Raw genomic sequence first — 27,568 nt, 5'->3', positions numbered from 1 at the left:
GTTACATACATTTAGCTCACAAAATATTTAAGTATCACAGATTCAAATATCCTAATATAGGTAAATACACAACTATGTGTAAAGTACATAGTTATATACAACATTCTAAGAGTTAAAATTATATTAAACCAAACATAAATATGATATCAATTATTTAATCATTTGGAATGGAAAAAATGCTCATAAATAATATATAATGATAAAATGTCATGATACAAATAATTAATGAAGAATATTTGATTATTATTAGGACTAGACCATATATAATTTATAACAACATTGAGAGGCCTAGGAATAAATTATTTGGATTGCCTTTCTGTATAAGTAAAAACATCACAGCTATATTGTAATGTACTGATTAATATAGTTCTTTCCATAACTACAGTTAATTTTTGTATTGTGATTTTTTTCTCAAATAAAACATGTAGACATCACAACATAAATAATTATTTTTTAAAAAAACAGTAAAAGCATCTTTTAACAGATGTAATAAACAATTAATTTTGCAAGGTAACAGTAATTGATTAATACTGATGCAATATTCCGCAATCAAAACTGAATCTAATTTGGAAAGTGAACAGAGCAAAATTTAGTATTTTTCTTTGGTAGTAGTTGAATTGGCTTGGTTTGCAGGCGAAAGATCATTACTAGCACCAAGCATTTCTTGAATTTCGTCCATTGTCCTTCCTTTAGTTTCTGGGACAAATGTGATTACAAAGAATACACCAAAAATACTGAATAATGTGAACAGCCAGAATGTGTTGTAAATATGAATTGTGGCGACCAATGATGAAAAGAACTTAGTAACGAGGAAGGCAAAGAACCAGTTAAATAAACAGGCAACTGAACATGCGGTACCTGAAATAGAAATGGTAATTATACAATAAATTTGAATTGTACATACAGTACAATAATTGAGCCACGTATACACTTGCGAGCCGAACCGCTTGCAAGAATCCATTTCCGAACAGGTTTTTTGACACGAACCTAACGTGAATCAAACCAAAATTGGATGGGTTCTCGAACAGTTTGGCTCATAAGTGTATTATACGGCTTTAAATAATAAATAGTTTATAACATAGTATTATACCTTTAATTTGTGCCGGAAATATTTCTCCAATTAACATCCATGGGATAGGGCCAAAACCAAGGGAAAATAGGACAATGAATACACACAAAGAAACTAATGGAATAAACCCAATCGAAGATACATCGTAGTTGAAGTCTTTTAGATAAAAGAAGACGCCGATTAGTGCGGTACAAATACCCATCATTATAGCTGAACATAGAAGCAATATTTTCCTTCCCAGTCTATCAACAATAAGAGTAGAAACATAAGTAGCTAATACAGACATAATGCCAACTATAATTGTAGATGTGTTCGGAGGCATTGCACTTCCAGCTTCCTGTAACAAAATCATTGTGGTTAAATAAAGTTTACAGAAAATTGTATTATAATTTATAATATATTGTATTATTACATTGAAAATAAATGTAGCGTAGAAAATAACAGCATTGCAACCAGTAAACTGTTGTAAAAGCATCACTCCAAGACCAATGAACAAACCACGTTTAGCTGGTGTTGTTTGGAATGCTTCCATAATTGGAACTCTTTCTCTTTCAGTCTATTAACCCAAAAATTCATGAATAGTATATATACTAAATGTAAATGAATAAACAAACAAACATTAGTACCTTAGCTAGTGAATCCTGCATGTTAGAGAGTTCTTGGTCAACTAAGCCATATGGGCCACGGAAGTATCTCAAAGATAGACGAGCTTTATCTACGTTTCCTTTCATCAAATGGAAGATTGGTGTTTCTGGCATCAAAATCATCAAACAAACATATATAACTGGAATTACAGCACAGGCAATGGACAGTCCAAACACATTTAACTGTAATGGAGTTCAATAAATTAATATTTTACACGAAAATAATATACCTGAATTTAATAAACTTACGTAACTTCCAACAATATAAGTGAATAAAATGCCCGAAACAATTTGCAATTGGAAATAAGTTCCTAAAGTTCCTCTAATTTCTTTTTCAGCAAGTTCAGAGGTGTATAGAGGTACTATTATAGAATATGCACCACCGGCAAAACCTGATAATAGTCGTCCCATACAAATCCACATTACCTATTTAAAATATTAAACAGATTGTTTAATCGTCTAAAAAAATTATTTTAATACTCGGTAATAAATAAAAAAAATTTACAGATTCAGCCCAAATAATCATTCCCCATCCAATAAGGCATGGTGCAACCAACATCAACATCATGTTTTTACGCCCTAATTTATCTACTAGCCAAGCCGTAACTGGACAGCCAAGCATTGCACCGAGGGGCATAAACGCTCCAATCCACGCAATATCTTCATTTGTAACACTGAATGGATATTGACCTTTTTGTAACATAGGACCAGCTGGAGCTGTCCATCCAAGGGTCGTACCTGCGATGAACCCACCAATGGTAGCTGTAAAACATTAAATATAATTAGTCACGTTTAACAATAAGTCATTTTCCATAACTAAATAAAAACATTTCAGAAAATACCTATTAATGCAGCTAAGTACTGAGTCCATTTTTGATTTCCAATATGAGATCGTTCGTTATCAACCAACGTTTGTTGGCTCATAGCAATCTTTTCTGAAGCCATTTTAACAAGAAGACTTGTTTCACTGAACTCTTCCTATGATAAAGAAAACAATTGTTGTAATATTAGTTTTATGCATCTAGACTATGAATAAATCTATACAAATTCTTAAACTAGTGAAGTACTCAATTTACTTGTTATGAAGTTTTTCTCATAATATTTTATACAGGTTAGCTGATCTGTGCTTTTTAAGCATTTAATTTTTCATCTTAAGGACTATACTCTTTATTTTTTTATTACTACTACCTGTAGATTAATATAGTAATAAAAAGGAAATGCATGGGAGTAGTATATTTACAAAATGTTGGCAGACGAATAAACGTGTGCAAATAGGTGTAATTTTAAAATGATTTTGATCAGTCTTCTCGAAAATAAATTATTGCATACTTTAATATATACAGGTTAAATTATCACTTAGATTTTCAATAAATGAAAATAAAACTCATCAATAATGTACCTTAGAACTGTCTTCATCAGTCGAAGATCCGTAGTTATCATATTGATAACTACTAGTACTAGGTTCAAATGAAGTCATACTCTTACAAAAATTGGATTTATTATAAAATTTTAACAGGTATTGTATAGATACAGGTTGAAATTGTATATAATATTAAATATAATACAATATACTGCATGCACCATTACAATCATGTAAATGTGATTTCAAACAACAAGACCGGATAATGCACATTGTCCTAATTTAAATTAAAACTAATAAAAAATTGCAATTGTAAAATCTATTTTGTAAAATAAACGATTTAATAATGTAAAACAATTGTAAAATTCTTATCTCGGCCTTTTTTATCTTTATTGCAATCAACTTACAGTTCTCAGGAGCAGCAAAATATGCTGGTCCAGAGTGATAAAATTATTTTTGTAAATATGACTATCAGTTTTCTTAACCGTGTTATCAGCAACAAAACCACGAAATAGATAAAAACATTTTCGCGGCAATTATTCGTTTATTAAGTTTTTTTTAAATGTATTTAGCAATATTGAAATTTAGGAGCTATTATTTATTCGTAATTCACAACGTACAAATTACAATGATGTTTTATTAATAAGTTATATGCAACTATAAAAAGCCACGTAAAAAATCGGTTTCAGGTAGCCGCCGAGGTCGCTTCTTTTTTTGAACAGAGTATGTATTTTGTATAACTCACTTATTAGTTATTACTAACTCACGCATTAGATGGCGTGTTGTATAAAAAATATTGCATAGGACCTACTAACCATGTTAACGCACATTGATAATAAGTTATAAATCAATATACTAAATTTAATATAACATTATTCCTAGTTAGACATTTAAAATTTTTGTTAGAATTGTTACATAAAATAACCAGTACATAACACATAATTTAATTTAGCATGGAACATGCTGTTTAGCCTTGGCCTCCCGGCTCGAAAACGACACAAAATAGTCTATCTTCACACACCTAGTGGACCACGGCCTGGTCCCTCTTTTCTTATACACCGTGTAATAATAACGAGTCGTCGTCGTCATGCAAATGTTTTAGCCAGAACATATAATATTATACTATCGTCATAAATCGCAAGGAGATTATAGATCAGAAATAATTACTGTTCAGGAACCAGCAGGTTAAAGCATGTTCCATGTTTAGCCGTTTGGCTTTAAGTAAGCTGTAACGTTTTTACCTATATTTACGCTTATTTATAATTTATTACTACTATATGTATTTTACATTACCATTGGCCATTTTTAAGTTGCCCAATAGGTACTTATAGGTTAATCAATTGAATATAATCGATTTTAAGACTAGATACATAAATTCGAAGTCATTCACATAATATGCTATAATATATATTTTTAACTCGAATAGTTTAGAAAATGTTATTAGCTATTTATTATACTAAAGCAAAAATGAATATTGCTACAATGTTATAAAAAATGTAATTAAGATATTAAGTACCTAGGTATTTACAATCAAGGGGCGATAAATTATTTATATGATATGTATTATAAGCGCCTTTTTTTAAATTATAAAATCATGTATACTAAACATACAAATAAATAGATGCTTATCAAAATAATTATGCCTAATAGGTGCTATTAATAACTTGAGAGTTTTATGGAGAGCCGAGAAGGTATTCTTTCCAATCTATAAACTGATGAATTATTTATCTATGATCTATAAGTAATTTTAGTTTGATTCTTAACTAAACTTAAGTAATAAATTCAAAATAAATATCAGTATAATTTTTGATTAAAAATAAATTTTTCAGTCATTTTCTGAGGGATATGGAACTTTTTTTATCCGTAAGTTTGTGATAATGTTAAATGTTAACTTAGATTCGTTATATTTTAGACCATAGACACGATTAGGGTTGACCGACTGCCTAATAATTTATTGTCGTTGTTACCCATACACCGTAATAAAAAAAATAATGAAAATATGTTCAATACCCGTTGGCTGGTTATTCAGTCAAACATAGCAATCTAGAAATTTACAAAATGCATTTTCCCTTAATGAAATAAAAGTTTTACTACAGATTTTCGAGAAAATTGTATACGTATATGATTACAGATAAATAGAGTGCCGCTACTCAAGTAAAGCGGGCCACAGGAAAAAAAAAAGTTATCGTGACTTCAGACACACAAAAAAAAACATTGTAAAACTAATATACCTTCTTATTGTTAGCTAACGCATCGAAGCTAAAACTCAAATCAAAGTACAATTACAACAAAATTGTCTTAAATTAAAATATTATATTTTTTAATAATTTCTCAGCTAATAAGTACCCAGTAATAAATACAAATAAAAAATATAAACTATCTAATAAAAAACAAAGTACATTTTCAACCAAAAAGACGAACGATTATTTGTATTTTTGGGGTTGTAATCTAACTACTAATTACTAATTATCATTTAATACGAAATCTAAATAAAAATGTATCATTTTTATTGAAAAACAAATGTAAATTTATTTTTTATTGAAGTTTCCTTCGAGGTTGACCAATTATTAATTAGAAAGATGTGTTGTTCTTTCCTTATAAATTATAATGAACTATCCAAATTACCACCAATAGAAATGCGGTTATAGATTTAATCCATTTTAATGTATACTCTATTCTGATAAACGTCAATTCAAATATAAAACAAAACCATCGAGTTCAACAGTCGATTTTGCAATAATCATCTGCGTAAAACGAATAAAGATTACTAAATGAATATTAAGTGCCTATTGAAAAACGTTCAGCAATCTATAAAAGTACCTACTAGAATATAATGTTTTTTAATCTTATTTTATGATATTTCTTTAAATCTAAGTACACGTATATTTTAAATACAGTGGCATTTACATAACAAATACCAACAATGAACCAACTACAGTCTACATAAAACGTTTATTTTAGAAGCATTGGTTATTTCAGGCCATATTCGGCACCTTAGGTTAAACTACGTTCCACAATCCACTTGATACGGATGAGTGACTACGCACTACTTAGTGGTGGTCAATGTCATGTCACCTATAGCACGTGTCTTACCTACACAACCCAAAAATATATTAATAGAGCAAAAGTAAATGTATCATAAGGTCGAGTGCGAAAATGTGAGAAAGGAATAGCGTTTAATACTTAAAGAGCCTTTAAAATACAATTATTTTAGATCATTTTTAAAATTGAAATTTTGAATGCTCACTTTTACTTAAGATATACACCCGGTATGTAATTGTTTACATAGCAGGCTCCTTTAAAAATCTTAAAGCCTAAAATATTTAAAACTGCCCAGAAACAACAATAATTATATCAGTCGAAATTAGTTGGGAATTACTGAGGTTATCGCGTGACGCTATCAGTAATGATATCACTCGACATTCACAAGGTCAAAAAGTTAAAGTGTTATTTAATCGACAATCGCAATTTAATAAAACAGAAATACACGAATACACAATTTTTATAAGAATATATTATTCTTATTAATTAAATCTCAACTGCCTCGTCCTACTTCTCAATACGTGTTAGACACACCAACACCTGAATAACAAATTGCATCAGCCACTTCTAACTTGAGGTAGTATAAAATACTAATTCTATTACTGTCGCATTATGTATTGAAATTGTAATAACGCAAAGGAAAATCATTTATCACCTCGTGTTGCAACAGTTTTGTAATTTCTTCGCAAAATCAATTCTTAAAAGTAAAGACAGTTATAAGAACCTCTTAGGTCAAAGTTTGATTTTCGCTGTTTGCAATTTCAGACGTGAATGATTATTGGGTTGGGTTTGGTGTCAAACTACTAAGTAACGCTATTATTACGTGTTTACTAATAGAATAGTATCAAATGCGTAATATGGATATCAATATTATATATTATTATAAAAAGTTATAGCATTAGAGAGAAATGTATAAACCTACGATTTGTAATAAGATGATAATAAAACAATATACTCATAATGTAATTATTGCTATGTAATGCACCTGCTGAATTTTATTTTCCTCAGTCCACAGTAAGTACACAACGACTGGAAATTGTACTTTTTGGTAATTTTAAACTATATTGTGCAGGCAGAATGTACGTCCTGGTACAGATATTATATTACGTGGCGTACTTAATATTTTTGATATTACTGACTACACAACAATGGAATCAACGAACCGTACAGCCGATTCTAATTATGTTGTTTATGAACGCTGAAACTTTTTAATGATTACATGTTTATAGTAAACCATAGTGAAACATATTATACACCTAGTGCTACTTGTGAGTTGTGTGTTTATAATAACCTATGGAAAAATCATACTGCGCATGTACATTTTATTTATAACCTAAAAAAAAAACATTGTGGTCGTTAAAACAAATTATACAGGACATCCGTTCGAATGTGACATGATAATGTGATTGTCAAAAGTTGTTTTATGATTACAACGCGTGAGTTTATAATTATCGATGCTACTGAAATTTGTTTAAAAGTTTAAGGATCAAATGAATTTGATTTACATATCACTACAACTTGACGTAAAGTTTAAAATTCCTACCCAAATTAGGTATTATTTTGTGTAATGCTACATTAGGTACAATAACAACTCACGCGAATTACGTTCACAATTTTGAACAATTTAGAATCTCTTTAATACTCGAGATTTTGTCATTATAATTCATGCGTGAAACACTTACATAGTTCGGTTCAAAACGGGACTAAAACAATACATTTTAATTGTTTATAAAACTATTTAAATTTTTACTCGTTAATTTTTATTATAAATAGAGAGAAAAACATTAACTTTGCAAATCTATAGTGTGATATTTCGATCCTTTTGTTGACTTCCGTTATAAATCCTAATGGTAAATGAACTCCGACTAAGACATATATAAATAGTGAATTCAAGCTGATATTTCAATAAAAGTAAAGAGTAGGACCCAACCTTTAATCTAACCTACTATTTTACTATTTTTGTTATACATTATTATATTGTATACGCGACGATTATATTTAAGATTTATTAATTAAAATAAATTTATAAGGGTAAAATTGAGTGTCTGTAGTCTGGGCGGTATCATTAGTCTTATTATATTTCAAACTATTAAAATTTGAATTTCGAAACAATGATTTTAATAACAACAATAAAATAGAAACGTAATTATTTTATTTAACGTTTCCTTTTGTTACTATACTATTCATGTATAAACTATATAATGTATAGACTATACATACATTTTTATTCACATTTAAGTTATTAGTTACAAATAGATTAGTATAGGGTTAATCTAAGAACGTTAATAATTTCAGTACCAATTTAATGTTCAAATAAAAATAGAAACTTTAAATCTTTTTTTTAGTTATTTGTTAAGCTTTCCATAAACACGTTGCAATTTAAAAACTTCAGAACTTTGAGTAAAATGTTAGTGTCAAAATTGTATGTACGTAAAATTTATTTCACAAATTATTTAGGTTCTTTACTTACTACTTTATGTAACAAATACTTAAAAGAAATGATAAAATTAAAAACATTTTTGTTAAATTGTATACTATTTTTGATTGGTAAATTGGAAAAAAAAATAATATCTACTTAAACTTTAAAGGTATACTCAATTTTTTTTTAACTGAAAACATTTTAAACTGTATTTAATTTTTATTGCTTACAACTAAATACGAATTGTGGCATTTTTTATAGACAGCTTGCAAAAAAAAATATTCAACGTCTTACTTGTAATAATTAATCCTCTTATTTTACAGCTCGTTCATCAGTTTTAACACATCGGTATCAATTTAAAAAATCCGTATAACTGAATTATAAACATTACCTATTAGTCTATTTATTATTATAAATGAGCAGCCAATTGAGATAAAACAATATCTTCTCCTCCTTTTTTTTTCTATAAATTCTTGTTGTTCGCTGTTTTGTGTACGTTAATAATTTTCTTATGTAAAAATTATATCGATCAACAGGTATGTATAATCGTTTGTTTGTTCAAATTAACAGCGAATTACTGCACTTGTTTCGCATAACTATTTTTATTATTTCAAGTACAATCACTAAGACCTCGCATAATTTATCAGTAACTATAAGTCGTCATAACACTTGAAACTGTTCTAGATATTTTTTCAATGCAAACAAAATCATAACTATCACATTAACGCGTGCTAATGATTTTGTTACTAACACGTGACAAGTTAAAGCAACTACAGACATTTCTCATGTTTTTCCTGAAATCCGCTTATTTAAGCCAATAGCTTCTGTTATTCTTGTGTTTCAAGCTTCTAATAAGATATTTTTAACAGGATCGGTAACAACTTTATCCACTTATTATCTACCAAATTTTAAAACGTGATTGATGCTACTTATACATAATTATATATTTATCCTACAAATAATCTTTAATTATTTAAACATTTTTTCAATTATGTTGTGATATAGACAATGTATAAACGCACATTGTACGATTTAAGAATAACACAATTCATTATAAAAATAAATGGTTTTGAATTAACTATTCGTTAATAGCAGGAACTCGCAGTCGTAAGCCGAAAAAGCGTCTGTTACACAATGTTATATTTTATTTACTCACATATAATTATAACTTCTAAGTTTTCAATAAATATACATTTGAACATAGAAAGTTACTTTCCAACAGTGCTTACCGAACAATTAAATAATACAATTAAAGGTAGTAATAATAACTCACAAAACAGTTATTGTTTTTAGTTATTATAATTTCTCCGATGACCAAAGAACTATCACATAGAAATTGCAGAATTTACTTTTTCTATATTATATTTTGCTGTTAACAAATAATCGGTCACAGTGGGGTTGCATTAATTAACAAATAAAAATATCAAATGTACCTATTGAAATTAAGTTTCTAAAAATGTTCAAAATATGTGAGGCAAAAAAGAAAAAAAGGATCTTTAGTCACAATTTTGAGTTATTCAAAAATTCTGCACTAAATTCTGAACATTTTGAGTCCAGAATCGTTCTCCTATCATGAAAATTGGTCAAGTTATTGGTAGTAATTTTCGAAATTTTTTTTTTTAGTAAAAACGCTTTTACGTTTTGAAATATTGCCAAATTTTTATTTTACATACTTAAGGAATAAAACTTAACCAAAAATTAAAATAAAGTGCCCTTAAGCAGATGACATAACTGAAATATTTTCTGAAGTATGTTTCCATCCCTAATCAATGTTTTGGCCTCTCCTGCGATTTGAATTTTCGTTCCTTTTGACTTTAGATTATGCCCCCTTTAGATTTGAATACTTAATATTTCATAATGTGTATTTGGTTCTTAACTAATTGTTCTTTAAATTAAAGCAATTTTTAACATTCAGCTTAGCAAGCAATATTATACTTCATTAATTTTGTTATGGTTCTTAACTCAAACTGTATTATAACCTTAACTTTACATAAAACTTAGGAACTAAGTAATTTATGAACGAAATTAAAATCTACCCCACCCCACTTCATAATTGTTAATATTTAGTATTATATCCGATAAAATAATTATAATGAATTAACGTTAGGTAGATACTACATTGATAGAAAACAACATTTTGGATCTGTATAAATTATTTTCTATTTACTATATTAATGAAGTAAAAAATTCTTACGAATATAAAAAATTGAGTCTATACCATTTTTTATGGCTTTATCACATAAGCTGTCAGATTTCGCTGATAACACAACTCAATACATAAAATACTGTGACCAATAACCAATTAATTTTCTTTTCGATGTTTTCAGCACAGTGAATACAATTCTATCAGCATTATTCAAATGTACCCCCGCATTCAAATCTACCCCATTTCCCCCATATTCTTATATCTTATAAGCACCAAGTATGGTAATAAGAACAAACTTAAGAGTATAGAAAATTAAATCAAGGACAAGTAGTATAATTATGTATATTATGTAAGAAATAATCATAAAGGCAATAGGTATTAAGGCTACATGTCTATAGTGCCCATCGATAATTACAGATATATTTTTAAATAAACGCTATCAATATTTTTATTGAACTCAACTAAATACTATCCGAATTACACTCGGTGTTTCTTATCGTAACATTTTGAGTCAAAAAGTATTAGTTGTCTCTTGTGCCAGGTAGTCAATATTTTTCATCGGAGTTGCCTTCCAAGGATATCAGAATTCCTTCCCAGCGATAATTTTTTAAGTCAAGTAGACAGTATACTGTATACATCAGTTGTGGTTAATATGTTAATTAATAAATAAAGTGAGGTCATTCCTTCAATGACAACTTGTATGCGTTTATTTCCTAGATGGTCACTATACTCACCGGCAATAAACTTTTAACATTTTATTTGCAAATCTACACTATAAATAAAAACAAATTCTTAGTTTTTCATTTCTTAGATTAAATTTTAAGTATTAGTGGTGGTCGTTAATTTCGATTCTGAGGAGCGAAATATAGAAACAGGTTTGAAATATCGAAAAAAAAGTGCCCTAATTTTTCAGATTTTTCACTTAAGAATAACAGGTGCCGCCGTACAGGGCCTCAAGATTGTAAATGAATTAGATTGTTATTTATCTACGTTCTCGTTTGTACCAGCACCAGTTCCCGACAATTCTTCATATTTAAAAATTTGTTTGCAGTTAATTAGCCGCTGTAATAAAACAATTATTGGAAAATAAATAATAACAATGTTATTTCAATACAAATCTTAAGGCCCTGTGCGGCACCTGTTATTCTTAAGTGAAAAATCTGAAACAATTAAGGCATTTTTTTTTCGACATTTCAAACCTATTTCTATACTTCGCTCCTTAAAATCGAAATTAACGACCACACTATTGTACACCCAATAATTTGGTCGACGTTTAGTTGGATTTTTTAAATATCTATAATCTACTACCATATATCAAATCATTATCATAATCTTTCATATTATTTATTGTTCAAAAATTGGCTTTGTACAAGGCGTGTTCACTCAGAATTTTATGTTACATAATAGGTACTAATAATACGTTTCCCAAGCTAATATTTCAATAAAAAAATTAAAAAAATACGTTTCCCGAAAATATACCCTATTAACTATTGACAGGATAATTTGTGATATATTTTTTTTATAAACCTACGTTTTTAATAAAGAAAAAAATAACAATTTCCACTTTTATAAAATTATATATGATTGACAGCATTCAGTGAATTAGAGAAAATATTTTTATTGTTAAACTGTAATTTAGAGTAATCCTTGTAACGAATTGATTATTTATTTTTGTTTTGATACACGGTTGGTTGATCAGTGTTGCTGTACTATATAGTAAGTATATACTTAATGTTTGAAATTGACTCAATACCAGTGTCAAACTTCCAATTATTATTTTTTTGATATATAATATTATTATTATTATCAAGAATTACTAATACCACTTTTTTTACAATACCCGAATAAAACCACAAGTATAAACAAGAACTTCAGTTGCAGTGTGGCGAGGAAATGGTTATTTTAATTGCAACAGATAAACAAAATCTGACTTTAAACACAGTTACGCAGAAGGCGTTTACTGGGTCCATAGTTGTTTTAAAGCAAAAACACCTTTTATAAAATTGAAAGATGATATCATTTTAGAGATGGCCTATTATTTTTTTAATATGTTTATTATTATTTTTTACATCTTTACATTGTCTTCAACATTTTTTTTCTTTCATTTTTATCAAGAGTGATTTTGCTCTAAAACCATTTAGGGCCGTTTATAACGATAATAAAAACTTTTAATTTAACTCAAGTCGATTTGTCAAAAAGAAATATGTTACATTATCTTTAACCCTGTAAATCAAAGAAAACCTTAGGGAAATACTTAAGTACATAATAATATATTTTCTCAATACATTTATTTTTATTTTTTGAGCCAATTCAGAAATTAAAATATTACATTTACAATTAAGCCAGATATAATATTTTTTAACCACTAGTTGATTTAAAAAATTTAAATAACTCACCAAAATTATTATTAAGCATAGCCTTGGTATTTGTATATTACATTAGGGTGGGGACCACAGAAATTCGGACTTTTACAAAAACATGTAGTATATTCATTTTTGTGAATTGGGTTTTGATAAAAATATAACATGTTATGTATTTAAAAAAAAAAAAATTAAAACATAATTTTTTCAATTTTAACAATTTTTTCTTTAAGCATTGTTTTTAAGTACATTATTTTGGTATAATATTCCTGTTTATATATCTTTTTAATTGCACATCTTCAAGAATTAAAATTAGTAGGATTTACCTTTTTTCTAAATCTGTATTTCAATAGTCCCATAACTAGACTAATTTGTTCATTTTTAAAATATTTCTTATAAAATAAAACTATTGTATTATGTTGATGTTTTGGCTATTTATTACAGATTTTTTTTTGATTTTTTAGATGTTAAGTAAATATTAAACATTTTCCATTTTTATAATTATATAGATATTATAGGCCGGCGATAAATTTAATCTGATAAATAATAATGGTTCAAATATGTGTTATAAAATGTTGTTTATGTAATTGTAAATATTACATTTATTGGTACAATAATATTGCTGATATATCACATGTAAATATAGTACATAATACATTAAATACACTGTTCTTGATTACTAATGGGGATCAAGGCCTGCATCATAATGTACAGTCCATACTTAAACAATGAAAAATAACTGTGTCTTTTACGATCATAGTCTACGTATATGAAAGAAACCTACTTAAAAAACAACAAAATATAATTACTCTTACTCTAACTAGCTTAATTGTAGGTTTAATGAATAAAAAATGTCGACAGTAGTAATAATTTTGAGTTATCGTAAAGAAATCGAATGACCTAAAAGGTTAAATTATATTTAAAACATTTTATTCCATCCTTCATTAAATAAATAATGGTGTTTGATATAAAAATATATGACAACTTTTAATCAGTTAATAATAAGTAAATAATAAATAAGTTCTATGAAATTGGGCATCATTTTTCTTATTTTCTTCTTCCTCACCATATAAAAATGAGGTCATACAGTGAAATCCTCCTTTTCCATATTTCTATTTCCATTACGTTTACCTTTAACTATCTAACTTACAATCCTTTTTGTTTTTATTTAAAACATCCTCCAACGTTGAACTTACCTACACCCTAACAATAAAAACAAGAATAACTATTTTTTTATAACCTCCGTCGAAAATATTATATAATCAATAAAACTGTATGTTATATGGATAAACTCATATTTTCAGTATTATTATCATTAAATTATCAGGTTCGTGTTTTTACTACTTATGTTTGTAATGATTTAAATATGGATATTTATAGTATTTAAAAAGTTGAAACGACAAACAATCCTTGAATCATAAGAGTGTATAAATTATAGTAATTTATAAATTCTACTTCATATAGAACCATAAAAAATCGCATCATTTTTAAAAGTGGGGCAGTCCTGGAGCAATTAGTCTTATTGTTTGAGGAATAAAAAGAATCCTGAATTAATAAATATTAATTCTTTATTAATTTAAGAACAGTGAGGTTAGAATAATCATTAGTTTAGAATTAGGTGTAAGTATGAAATTAATAAATGACTTTCAAATTCACTAAACAACAACTAATTGTTACACATTTGTAATAAGTGTTAAAAAACAATTTATAACAAGTGTTTTTTTTTAAATCACCATTACCAGGAATTTAAGATCAATTCTGGTTGTAGTAGTCAAACAAGTTGTTTCATTAAAAAAATAGTGTGTTGGCTTTATTTTTTAAACAACAAAATTACTTTTTTTTTTTAAATTATAATTGCAAATAATTGGTTAAAAATGTTCAATAACTATTAGATAGGTAAACTTTTTGACGGCAATAACAATTATAATAATTACCACATAGAAATAATTGTATTCATAACAAATTTCGTTTTTAAGAAATAAAGTGAATTATATTTTTTCATTGATATGTCACATACCTATGTTAGACTAAGATAAAGGAATAAATCAAAGAAAAAGAATTAAAATACTAAGGTGTTAAGCGTTCATGTATTGTCTTGATACTAAAATTAAAGTGTATTGTACGTACATATTATATTATAATGTATGTAAAGAACAAAAACTAAACAATTCAAAATTGCTTTTTATTTAAGATGCAAGATCATCTTCGATTTCAGTAGGTACCTATACGTATTGAAGGGGCACCCTGTGACATTTTTAAATAGTATACAAATCCAACAGTGTTGCTGTTTATTTATAAACGAAAACAATATTAATTTGAATGTAACTTGATTGTTTTTTTGCGATGTATTAATTACGTATTATAAATACTTTAAGATTAATTATGATAAATGAAAGCTTAATTAAACGTAGGTAGGAAAAAATAAGTTTGTCATTGTTTTTCTCAGATAGAAAAGAGTACAAACTGTACGTTAAGTTGTACAAACGTTTTTAAAATACTTTATCATTTTTTTTTTATGAATTAAAACTAGTAAACTTTTTGTAATAATTGTTTTAAACTAATTTGGATACTAACAAATCTATTAAAATTTGGACGTACATTATTTTGATAATATGAATATTATTGAAGCGAGGGAACTGAAAGTCTCTGCTTCCCTAAAAACTTTATAATGTTCGATGGTTGATTAAAAAATAAAAATAGTGAAACTTTAACAACTAATAACTATAGGTACCAGTTAAATAATTTCTAATAATTAATAAAATAAAATTATGTAAACAACACGTGTCATAAGTCATTACTGCTACAATGGGTATTGAAGGGTTATAACATAGATATTCGAATATGGCCTAAATCAACTTGATCTCTTAAGTCGTTAAATAATGACAGATGTTTTTATGCCGGCCAGTTTTTTTTTTTTGGAGAAATCCCCAGTATTGTTGATTATCCTGCTCTGTTGGATATCATTAGTTATAAAGACAGTTAGCGCACACTTCGCTATCATACTCTATTTCTTGTTTTTTTTTTCATCCTACTTCTTACGATACTAAGAACCCGTTACATTGACTGAAGTATAATGCTAATGTAGACCTCTTTTTAAATATTTGTAATTTATACTTATGTAAATTAATTATATGTTGTTGTGTTTGCGTTTAGTTAGCCTAATTCCATTATATACCTAGAAATAAATTATAAATAAATAAATATTATTAAAAATAAAACATTTTATTAAATACGTTACATTTATATTTACGCGAAATACAACACATATATTAAATATATATTAATTATAATTAAACATAACAAATTTCACATCGTCAAAAAATGTAATGATTTATCGCGGGTTGGCGAGGGGACCTAGCCAAAAAAAAGGAAACGCGTTACGAAAAAGCGTTATGAAAAAAACTATATGTGGTGCGGTCGAGCGTGATCGGTTCCCAGTAGTGAGTGGTACCGGGTTCAATTCCGGCTCCCCTCTCAACACTTTTTGCATTTTTTTCAACTTTTATGGTAATTTATAATGCAAGAAGTCTAAAAAATGATAAAATATTTATATTTTATTACTACAGAATACATTTTTACCCTTAAAAGTACTTGATAACCTACATTGCGTTCGGTTTTTCGTTATTTATTAAACTTCTCGTACTCATTGTTATGTTAATAACCGTTTTTACCAAAGTAACTATGAGTAATACTGTACGAAATCAAAATATGTAATACAACATTTCTTGTATGATTAACACAATCTTTTAAAAACAAATAAATAAATATATATATATTGCAAATAAATGTATGAATATAGTTATTTATTGCATCAGTAATCAAAATTAAAGAGAGGGTGGGTAGAGAGAATAGAGAGCCTGGTACGTTAATGATATACGCTTATGGCGTATTCATAAAGAAGTAATAATATTTAAATAAGTTTGATTTGTATGAAGAATATAAAGACAGTCGTTTAACTATACGTTTTTTGTACCCATACGATACCAAAATTACGTAGATTTAATTAAGTACCTAGTAAAAAAAAATAAAGCCAACACAGTGGGGTGATGGAGATCACAGGTCTTCAGAAATTATTATAATGGTAAGTGATAAAATCACTTTCAAAAGCTGTATAAGCTATAACGTGCTTCAAATTATAATTTGAATATAAGGGTGGATACAATTAGGGTTGATAGTCTGTCTATTACATTTTGTTGCCGCTGTTACATATTATATTGTCATTAACAATTTAAAATAATACTTTTTCAAATACCTATTGACTGTTGATTCACGCACACATAACAACCTAGTTATTTGCAAACGCAAAAGTGCAGTCACTTTCAAATTTATCATTTTTCTTTACCCTACTTTTCTAACTTATTACTGTACTGTTTTTTTTCTTCAATATTATAGGGTTAAATCTACCTTCATTATAATTTTCAGCTCTTATAAGTCTTAAAAAATAAAAATTACCAAAAAACTGCCAACCAGGTGACTGCAGTGAGGTTGATGAAAAATTGTATATTAGGCGATTTGTGGATAAATCCTATACAAATGTTGACTAGATCCGACCGTTTTTCGTTAATTTATAACAAATTAAAGTTGAAAGTAATTTTTTGGTTGTTGTGGTTTTTCGGTATTAGGGGTGAAGGACTTTTTTTTACTTTTATGACCCAGCATAATGTCAATGACATACGATTACGGATTGATAGAGATGCTATTTGAGTAAATCGGTCACAAGAAAGAAAGTTATCGTGACTTCAAACACAAAAAAAAACACATCATTATAAAACCGCAATACCTTCACAGCATCTAAGCTAAAAATAAAAATACAATATGTATTTCTTGTAATCGTTGTAAAAATAATATCTTCTCAACTAAACGTCAATGTCTATGTCTATTTATGTCTTATCAGTTATCACATATGCTTCGTGGTAGCATCTTGGTGAAAATATTTAAAACTCAATGGTAAAACATTAAAATTTCTAATACTACTTAGTTATTATTAGGATATCTACTAAAATAAATAGTAGGATACAATACATCATTGAGGTTGGATCAATTGGCATATTAAATAGTTAATTATTATGACTCACAAGCATAATTAACCATAAATAATTTAAAAAAGAAGTGTCCCCTTATATGTTTTGAACTATAACCTGAACATTTTAATACTCTACAGGTTACAATTATGCTATCGGAAAATAGATAGCACAAAAGAAAGATCTTAACGCCATCCATCAACTAAAGATGTGAACAGAATTAAAATTTTGTTTTTTAATTGAATGCAGTTCGCGAGGAATAAGTTTGATAATTGGATGAGGTATTGGGCGGGGGTGTATACATTTTAGTTTGCAAGCATTCCAAATACGTCACTGATTGCTTATCAACAAAATGAAATATTATAAGCACGTGCAATATATAATATATATTTTATACATTTATACTTGTTTACCTGAATTTATTTGTAATAAAAGTCGTACTGCGTGCGGTTTGAATCCGGGTCGCCTGAAAATTATGCGCGTGTACAGCCCAAAGGGGACAGGGGTGGTAGTATGACGACGACTATCGGTTTCGCTTAAGATATTCTCAATTGGACCGTTGGTGATCGATCGAATTGAATAATAATACTCGAAAACCGCTTCAGAAATCTTGTCTACCAGCTATTCTGAGGCGTACGAAAATTGCAAACTGCCAACCTTCTCGAACCGCAGTCAACACAGAACTGAACATCGGGTCCGCGGCGTGCCGCGACTTTATTATTATACTTTTTTTTTTTTTTCTGTAGTCGGTTTATTATTATTGTAAATTCTGCAGGCCATTCTGTTAACCTTCCGCGGAGGCTACTTGTTCACGCGGCTAGGTGAACGTCTTATCGATTCACTGCAGAGCAATAAGCACGGCCGTGCATATCAGGAAGCGGTGGCGGCGGCGGCGGCGGCTAGCTGTTGTGTTCCGATTTTACCATTTACATTGTATGGCAATGTAAAAAAAAAAAAAAATAATAATAAATATAAAAAAAAAACCAGACTTGAATATTGTAACACCAATGCCCTTCTACGGTCCAACCGGGGGAAATTGCAATATTCGTACCCGCCTAAAACCGTAGAAGGCGTAAACAAAACGACAATCATTTTGTCGTCGATTTATCGAAAAAATTGCATGTTACGTTTAAAGTCGAAAAAATCCAACTATATCCGACATCAAACCCACAACTAAAAATCAAAGTTATTGTAGCGTCCTTGAAATTCACGTTTACGTATCATATAAGTGTGTGTGTGTAACGCGTGTGTGTCAAGACAGAAAATTTCTTGTCAGCGAAAACAATAAAGAACAATAATAATAATAATAATAATATTGTGCGTGATACTTTTTTCCCGGAACTATCTGCCAAAGATGTACGTACCGTGTCAGCGCACCTATCGTATTTATATGCTCCTATTTTTTCACCAAAATCGTTCCGTGCAGATGTTAATAATTTATATGGTTTTAATAAATTGTGTATGGCTAGTAAAACGCGTGACATTGAACTTGGCGAATTCAGAACAATATTTATTCGTGATTATTTCCAGGGTCGTTAACATTTGCAATCGGTGTACTAACGCAATACTAATGACTAGGATACCATAACCGTAGCTCGTTTGAGCGATTAAATCCGTTTACGTCCGTTAAGGTTTTATTGTACGCACAACATATTTTATAAATTACATTTTACCCGTGCCCGCTTTACGACCTTTGAATAGATTTTAGGCAACTGCGATCAATGTTTTAACACTTGATGACCGAAAAGCAATTAACGCACCAAACCCCGGAATGTAGAAATGCAAGTAAATCGCAAAAAATGTAATTGCTTACCTTAGAAACTCGACGATAATCGTTTTAAAATATTCATGACGCGCAAACCACTACATAATAATATGTACTCAATAGAGTGTTTTCATTTGTAATTTATAAGAACGAAAAATATAATAAACAATTATATATTGATATATATATATATATATATATAATTTTATATACAATTATATATATACATAGTATATTATTGTCAATCAACTAACTTAATACCTAACTTACACGGCAAATATATAATTTTTTTAATTGTAAAACGTTTAACATTGTATGATCTACGCTTTATTACAAACTATATGTAAGCAAATTTCTAAATAAAACTATTAAGTTTATGACTGCAAAGGTACTTTGCGTTATGTTGGTTACACAGTGCCCTGTAAAATATATTATACTAATACGATTAATATATTGCGCATCTTATAGGTGACTGACAACGTATTATATTTTAATGTAGGGCATCAACTTTGTCAACGTAGTCACAAGTTTATATTTTGCATGCCGTTGCCGTTAATATTTATTGCACGGACGTGATGAAAAATGCGAAACCAAATGGTCACCATAACGGGAATATATTTCGAAATATAAAAAAAAAATCCTTCGGATTGAAATTAAATATTCGCAAATAATATTCTCCCTATTCTTGTGCTGCATGTTAAGTGTTCACAGAACATTCATGTCAAGTATACTTACGTATTTTTCAATGAAATATTACTGTGGCTTTTCTCCTATTAGACATCTATTATCAACATGTTTACAGGAATATAAAACTGTTAGGTTAACAGTAAGGAATTTCTGTAATTATTTTGTGTCACTTAACCTAATAAATAGTACAATTTTAGTGTAGAAACGTTTTTCGCCGAGTAAATAATTACAATAATGGATAATATTTTTGGTTTACTTAGCTTAATACTATATGATATCCCAAATGTAGTGCAAAAATAATACTTTTGTTTTATTTGCCTTTTTTTACACGACACAAAGTGGAGGGGTTTGTTATGAGTTATGACAAATAAGCTAATGGATAAAAGAAAAGTATCGGACTGTACATCAATGACGTCAAAACTATTCTGATTGTGTCACGAAGGCAACATCATTGAACAAAATTCAATTGTAGTAGAGATATGACATTTAAAGGGTGCATAACTTTAAATAGCTTGAAGTAGACGTGAATGAGATGGTAAATAGCCACAACCGAGGAAATCAACTAAAGAATAACAGCTGGTAATAAGTGTTGTTTCTCATTAGTAACACTATTCCAGTCAAAACTTAGTAGTTTCATTCAAAAAGAACGAAAATCAGGCTATAAAAAGTCTTAGTCAGACCTATCGTGCTATATGGGTGTGCAGCATGAGCATCAACGAAAGCAGGCAAATAAAGATAATAGTAATATTTGAGAGAGAAGTACTACGAAAAATATACGGCCCTGAAAGGAGCACTGAGAGTAATAAGTATTAATGACAGACTAACACAGAACTAAGGAAAATGTTCAATTAACCCATTATAGTAGATATTCTAAAAAGCCAGTGACTTAGCTGGAAGTAGATGTGTGGAGAGCGGAGGGCAGAGTAGTTCACAAGGTCATAATGTGGAAGTCAGATGAAACAAGGGCAAGACAACGTAGGATACCCCGAGTTAGGGAATACCTTAATTTCATAGTAGTTTGGGATAAAGTTAGGCTAGCGTTTGGTAGATGTGTCACAGAATGGCCTATCCATTATTTTATTATCTATGCATCTATCAGCGATGCCCATTTCTCGATCATATTCAAGATGTAGGACATGATTTTATCTCGTCCCATAAGAGCCCATGTAAAAATTGAATAGTTTCCTTTCTGTTTGTTGTGTGGATGTGTGGCGAGGTATAGCGGAAGCGGCGATAAGTCTAAATGGCTTGGAATAAGCAAAAAAAAAAAAGGAAGAATATATTAAATTTCCGACGACAAATTAATTCGAAAGCAAAATAAACATAGTTCTACGACATTATATCTGTAAGTGATATGAGAACCAGTTTTCTCTAGGTTTTGAGATTATCATGTTTATACCTAGAAGAAAACTCATATTTTTTTGGTATCAGCAAAGTTTGCCAAAAATTAATATTTTTCTATAACCCCACATAATTTGTGCAATTTAATGTAGAAGAAGTGAATTCCAAGATATAAACGATTTATAACTTTTTGACTAACCCGACATAATTATGAAACTTGTAGCATGAGCGAAGTTAAACATGATGTTGATTAGATTCATCGCACTTGTCAAGGGATAAAGTAAAATAAGTTACCTGTATGGATTAGCCGCGATACCAGTATACACTAATTATTCTTACAGAATTTTAATTTTAATACTTAATCAAATAGGTATTGTATTGTAAAATAATAATCATACTTATGGTAATTTTTTTGTTGTGTCTATCATTGTGTGTCTATTCACCGCAACAGCAACATGAATCTGCTTATCTACAATTATGTCATTGACAGTATTTTTATTTCTTTTATTTCATATGCGCGTGTAGAAATCTATTATACCCACAGAATTTATATTATTTGTCATAGACAATGATAGCTGCGGTATGTTGAACTTGTGGTTAAGTACGTTCGATCACGAGTTAGATAATAAATAACGTAGTAGCAAAAATTGTGCGATTTCTGCTGTTCTGTACTATTTAAATACGACTTGAACTCGAAATTACTTGATTATAGAAGTTTGACAATAATATGAATTGGTTGAATTTGAATAATCTTAGCTTCGATTTGAAAATAATAATAACACTTATAAATTTCTATCCAACCTGACCTAACATAACCAAGCCTTATAAAATTATTTAATCGCACCCAAAAAACATTTTATACATATATAAACATTACCTACTTCTTATTAGGTACACCAAATTATTATAGTCCTTATTACACCACTTTTTCAACGGTTTATACTATATTGAATTCCACTGTTTTCCTATTTAATCACTGTACCTAGGTTCTAGCCTCTAGGTTCTGTTTGTGTTTATTATTTAAAATTTGAACTTGCTCTATTTTACAAAAAAATACCTTGAACTCAGTCTTATTATTACTATGAAGTGAATATTAAAAATACTTTTATTATTTTGCTAATTTCATTCTTCTTCTTTTTTTGTTAACTCACTAAGCTAAGATAGGCATCTATTTTTTTTTTAGTGGACATTTTTATTCTCTGTAAAAAAGTCTTTTGTTTATTGCGTTTAATAAATTGCTGTATCATCTAGCCATGGTTGTGGGTAATATTAAAAGTATAATCTTTTTTTCTCTCCATTAAAAAAAATAGATAGGCAAAAATCTAGGACGAGCTATATTTTTAAAATATAAAATTATTATAATTTATAAAACCTGTTTTTTAGTATATTAAAAAGAATCCAGTATAAAATCAAAAATTTAAAGCTTTCATGTTAGGCATGTTTTTATGTTGGCGCTCGAGAGAAAAACCACAAGATAACTAAATTAATTTTGGAAGATTTGAAAAAACATGAAATTTTAGTGAAATGACCCCTATATCTACCTGTGTACGGCGACCTGGATGTCTGAGTCCTAATATTACAGGATATTGTATTGTCATTCGAGATGAGTGTCAGTACCAAGTTTCAGCCCTCTACGACATCGGGAAATTGGTTAAATTAATTTTGCAAGATTTAAAAAATACCCGTACAAACGTATGTATGTAAGTGTTAGCGAGTTAAGGGTAAAATATTTGAGTTCTTTAAAACATTTTCAAGGCATCGGTCGTGGCACAATTTTAAAATTCTTTTCAGTTAATTAATTATTTCAGTTGAAAAAAGTTAAAAATTGCATTTTTTTTTATATTGAAATAATTAATTAACTGAAAATAATTTTAAAGTTGTGCCACGACCGATGCCTTGAAAATATTGTAAGGAATTCAAATGTTTTTTAAAAACTTAAATCGATGTGTTCTTAAGGACAGTATGTTTGAAGTAAAAACATGTGTTTTTGTACAAAAATAAATCCTATATGCGTTATAAAAGTAAAAAAAAAAATAATTATCAAAATACTTCTTTCTAATGGTAATATGTATGTTTAAAAATGTTAACTTAATGTTAAGTTATAGAGAAAAATGCGGTCTAATAAATGCTAGTGTAGAGGCCTCTTAAAGAAAAGCATGTAAAAAGTCTTGGGTACATCACTTAAAAAATTCATTTAGATAAATTGATCTAGCAATTTTCCGTTATAAAAACGTTAACGTCAAAACGTTAACTTTACAGATAAACATTTTCTACTTATAAGGTTGTGTTTCTATTTTTTCGATGAAGTATTTTTGTTTGAAACGTTTAAGACAATTTATATTTAAAAGTTATTAAAAACAAAATGACTCTACAGCTTGTTCATCATTATAAAAAAAAATTAATAATAATAATACAATTGAATAGGTAATTTCAAAAACATAAACCATAAAGAACTATTAACTTACTTCAAAAATGAAACTAATTTTGCACTTTACCATATTTATTAGGGGTGTGCGAATGTTCAAAATTTTGAATAATTCGGCATGAATTGAAGTGAATAATTCAATTCTAATTCACTTGAATTTATTCAAAAGAAAATACTTCCCAATAAAATGAACAATTCGAATTATTTATTCAATTTAATTATTTAATTAAATGCATGGGTAATTCTAAAAAAAGTTGAATAAAATACATATATTAATTGTTCATGTTATACACCATTGAATTTAAATCAAAACGTGTAAACTGATTTACTATTATTTGGTGTAGGGGTATCAAGTTTTTACTTGAACTAGTAATAACTAACAAACTCCTTGCTTATGCTTAGTTGTTCGGTACTGATTAAAACTGTTTTTTGTCTAACCATTATTATTATCATTATTATTTTTAGTAATAATGATACTGGATAAAAAATAAAATTAATAAACATGTATAAAATGTAGGTATATATCAGAATAATAATAATTAATCTAATAAGAACGAGTTAAAAATTTATCTAAGCAATAATTGAACACATGAATAAAAACAAATATGAAATGTATTCAAAACATCATGAGTTAAAATGTGCATAACCATTAATTACAGATAATAATAACATTGTTTATAAGTCCAAAAATAGGTCCTTTTTTAAAAACAGTCGAAAAATATGAATTGTTTTTCAAACGTAGTACTATCGATAAACATTAACAAACCACAAAAAATATCATAAACCCTTTCCCTTAGAAGGGATCGATTTTTTTTCTTTATTTCACTATTTCAAGCAAGTTTTAGAGATTTAGATCTGAAAATTAGACTGAAGGTAGATCTAAAATGGAACTATAACATATACAATTTTCTCAAAAATCTGTAGTCAAATTTTTTTTTTATTAAGGAAAAACCCCAAAAATAGGGTAAATTTACACTTTGGCCGTAGTCAGTGTCTAGGTTGCTATGTGTGTGTGTGAATAATCAGTCAACAGGCAATGAAAATATTTTCATTATATTGTTAATTACGATATATGGGTAACTATGACAGTACATTTTTATAGACAGACGATCAACCCTTATCGTATCCACCCTGCACAAGACTAAATATTAAATTTTAAGTACATTATTGCTGGTCCCACGATATCTTATAAACCACTATCACTAGTTTGAACATCTATCCACAGATTCGCATCAAAGCGTTTATTTAAAAGTGATTTTATCACTTTCAGTTATAATAAAATCTGTAGACCTGTGACCTCTCCGTCCCTACTATGCCCTGACCCCACTGTACTGGCTTTTTTTTAATTATTCTATTAATTCTTCGTGGATCTATGAATGAATTAATCATAAATTAATAATTATTAATCAAATTATTCTTGATAAACCTAATAATTCGTGACATTTTATTATATTGAAACATTGACTTATTCGTTTATTAATAAGATTTGGGATATTCATAATAATTAAAAATAATCTACTTTTGATAATACTTCAATAAAATGTAATCATCATGAATCATAATTGTCTGTTGTTGCTTTTGCTAGGAATGGCAAATTAATTATAATAATAATTAATTTTACAAATTAGGTTTTAAAATACAATTATTATAGTTATTATTATAGTATTTGAATTTAATTTTTAAAAATTTAAATAAGTAGATAACCAGAGGCGGCTTAGCTGAAGGAGTTAAAGGTTCATAACCCAAAAATGTATTTTTTTTAGCGTACAATACGTAACTACTTATAAAAGTATCAATTTTTACAAAAGTTCATTATTGTAAAAAATCACTTATGTAGTTTTTGAAATTAATTATTCAATTAGATGTATCACAATTAATAATCATAGATTAAAAAATTTGGTTGATTGCGTATAAAGCCACGTTAAAAACGAACGTTAATAATATTGATGTTAGTAAAGATAGTAGGTACGATTAGAAAATTATTAAGAAAATGTGATACGTACCAAAAGGTTATAGCAGTGGTTGTCGGTTGAACAGTTTTGAGGTGACCGAAGTAAACGTTAGCGGTTGACTGTTATAATATTTGACCGGTATGTACACCATCCGTACATATCACGATCCGCCGTCATCTTATCGGTGATTTACAATATTAGGGACGAAAACAAAATACCCATTTTTAATTGGTCGTGTAAAGTACAGTTGTTGTTAATTAAAAATACACTAGTGTAATTTCCATGCTATTATTGTAAGATATTATTTCTTCGTTTTAGATAGAACATTCCGTTTTAGCTATATTATTGGTCAGAGGAGGGCACACATTGTATTTAATGATCCACTTTTGAATACTTTTCGGTTTTTTTTTGTTCTAAATATAGGGGGTAACAAAAAGTTATATATATATATATATATTATGCAATTTTAAATTATTAATCCAAAATGATTAATGAAATAACAGACTAATAAAACAACAACAATAAATATATGTTGTTTCTAATGTTTTACGACGAAGTTATCATCTTACGTAACCTTATAACATAACACTGAAATTTTATTAATAGCAGCACCAGTATAACAATTAATTTTTATTATGAATAATTATGCAGCAATATATATTTGTATATGTATAAATATTATATACCAAACTAGTAGTTACTATGTCATTCAATGTTATCATATCAATCATTTTTTTGTTGTAATATTAAGTTGCATAAAAAATAGACACAGGAGGCAGGCCATCATTAATACATTATAATAAAAATCTTAGCTCCGAACCTAAATAAAAAAAGTCAAAACAAAAATGTTAACCTTATAGGATACCTATAGTTTTGTAAATGTCTACATGTCTATACTCTGTTCAGAATAAGAACAGGCTTCGGCGGCCGACCAGTTTTCGTCGGGCGGCGGTCAGGCACCGCCCATTTTATATTTCATCTGTAGCCCCACCGGCGGCAGTGTTCGAGGTCCGTTGCTCGTAGTGAAGCCACGCCCATGCGCACAAGTCGGCCGCCGAAGCCTGTTCTTATTCTGAACGGAGTATACGCATGTTGGTTTCTGCGCAGTAGCGTTCTCTCGGTGGCAGCAGTATAGATAGCATAATTCTCAAGGAACTCAAAAAACGTTTCATGTAATTGAGTTACAGGAAAAATTGAAGTGAAAAAAAAATTTTCCGAGCTGCACGTTTAAGAGTTTTAGACACCGCCGACGTGTTACCCCAACTCAGTCACGGTCACAATGATCAGCCTTTTTAAATTTTGATTCTATTTAAATACCGTCACTATTTTCAAAATGT

At 28.5% G+C, this 27,568-nt stretch overlaps 1 protein-coding gene across 4 annotated transcripts; it reads right to left on the bottom strand.

Annotated features, from left to right (window-relative positions):
• Positions 1–146: 146 nt before the first annotated feature.
• LOC126839429 (facilitated trehalose transporter Tret1-like) lies at positions 147–26,381 on the bottom strand. Of its 4 annotated transcripts, none has more exons than XM_050574773.1 (8): positions 26,283–26,381; positions 2,556–2,691; positions 2,219–2,475; positions 1,963–2,139; positions 1,696–1,896; positions 1,482–1,625; positions 1,091–1,406; positions 147–858 (listed from the first exon to the last, which is right to left on the bottom strand). In XM_050574773.1, the coding sequence occupies exons 2-8, from the start codon at positions 2,656–2,658 to the stop codon at positions 590–592; spliced, it is 1,467 nt and encodes a 488-aa protein (XP_050430730.1). In that variant the 5' UTR covers positions 2,659–2,691; positions 26,283–26,381; the 3' UTR covers positions 147–589. The 4 variants fall into 4 exon arrangements, with proteins under 4 accessions (XP_050430730.1, XP_050430729.1, XP_050430727.1 ...); XM_050574772.1 differs by lacking the exon at positions 26,283–26,381 and adding an exon at positions 18,475–18,743; XM_050574770.1 differs by lacking the exon at positions 26,283–26,381 and adding an exon at positions 3,113–3,238.
• Between the last annotated feature and the right edge of the window lie 1,187 nt (positions 26,382–27,568).

This window comes from Adelges cooleyi, unplaced genomic scaffold (assembly GCF_023614345.1).
Source record: "Adelges cooleyi isolate 19-005CV unplaced genomic scaffold, UGA_ACOO_1.1 ACOO_flye_CR_arks_rails_tigmint_CR_PRNA_30, whole genome shotgun sequence".
NCBI lineage: Eukaryota > Metazoa > Arthropoda > Insecta > Hemiptera > Adelgidae > Adelges > Adelges cooleyi.
Note: the sequence above shows the minus strand (reverse complement) of the source record. Positions and strands in the feature narration are given on the sequence as shown.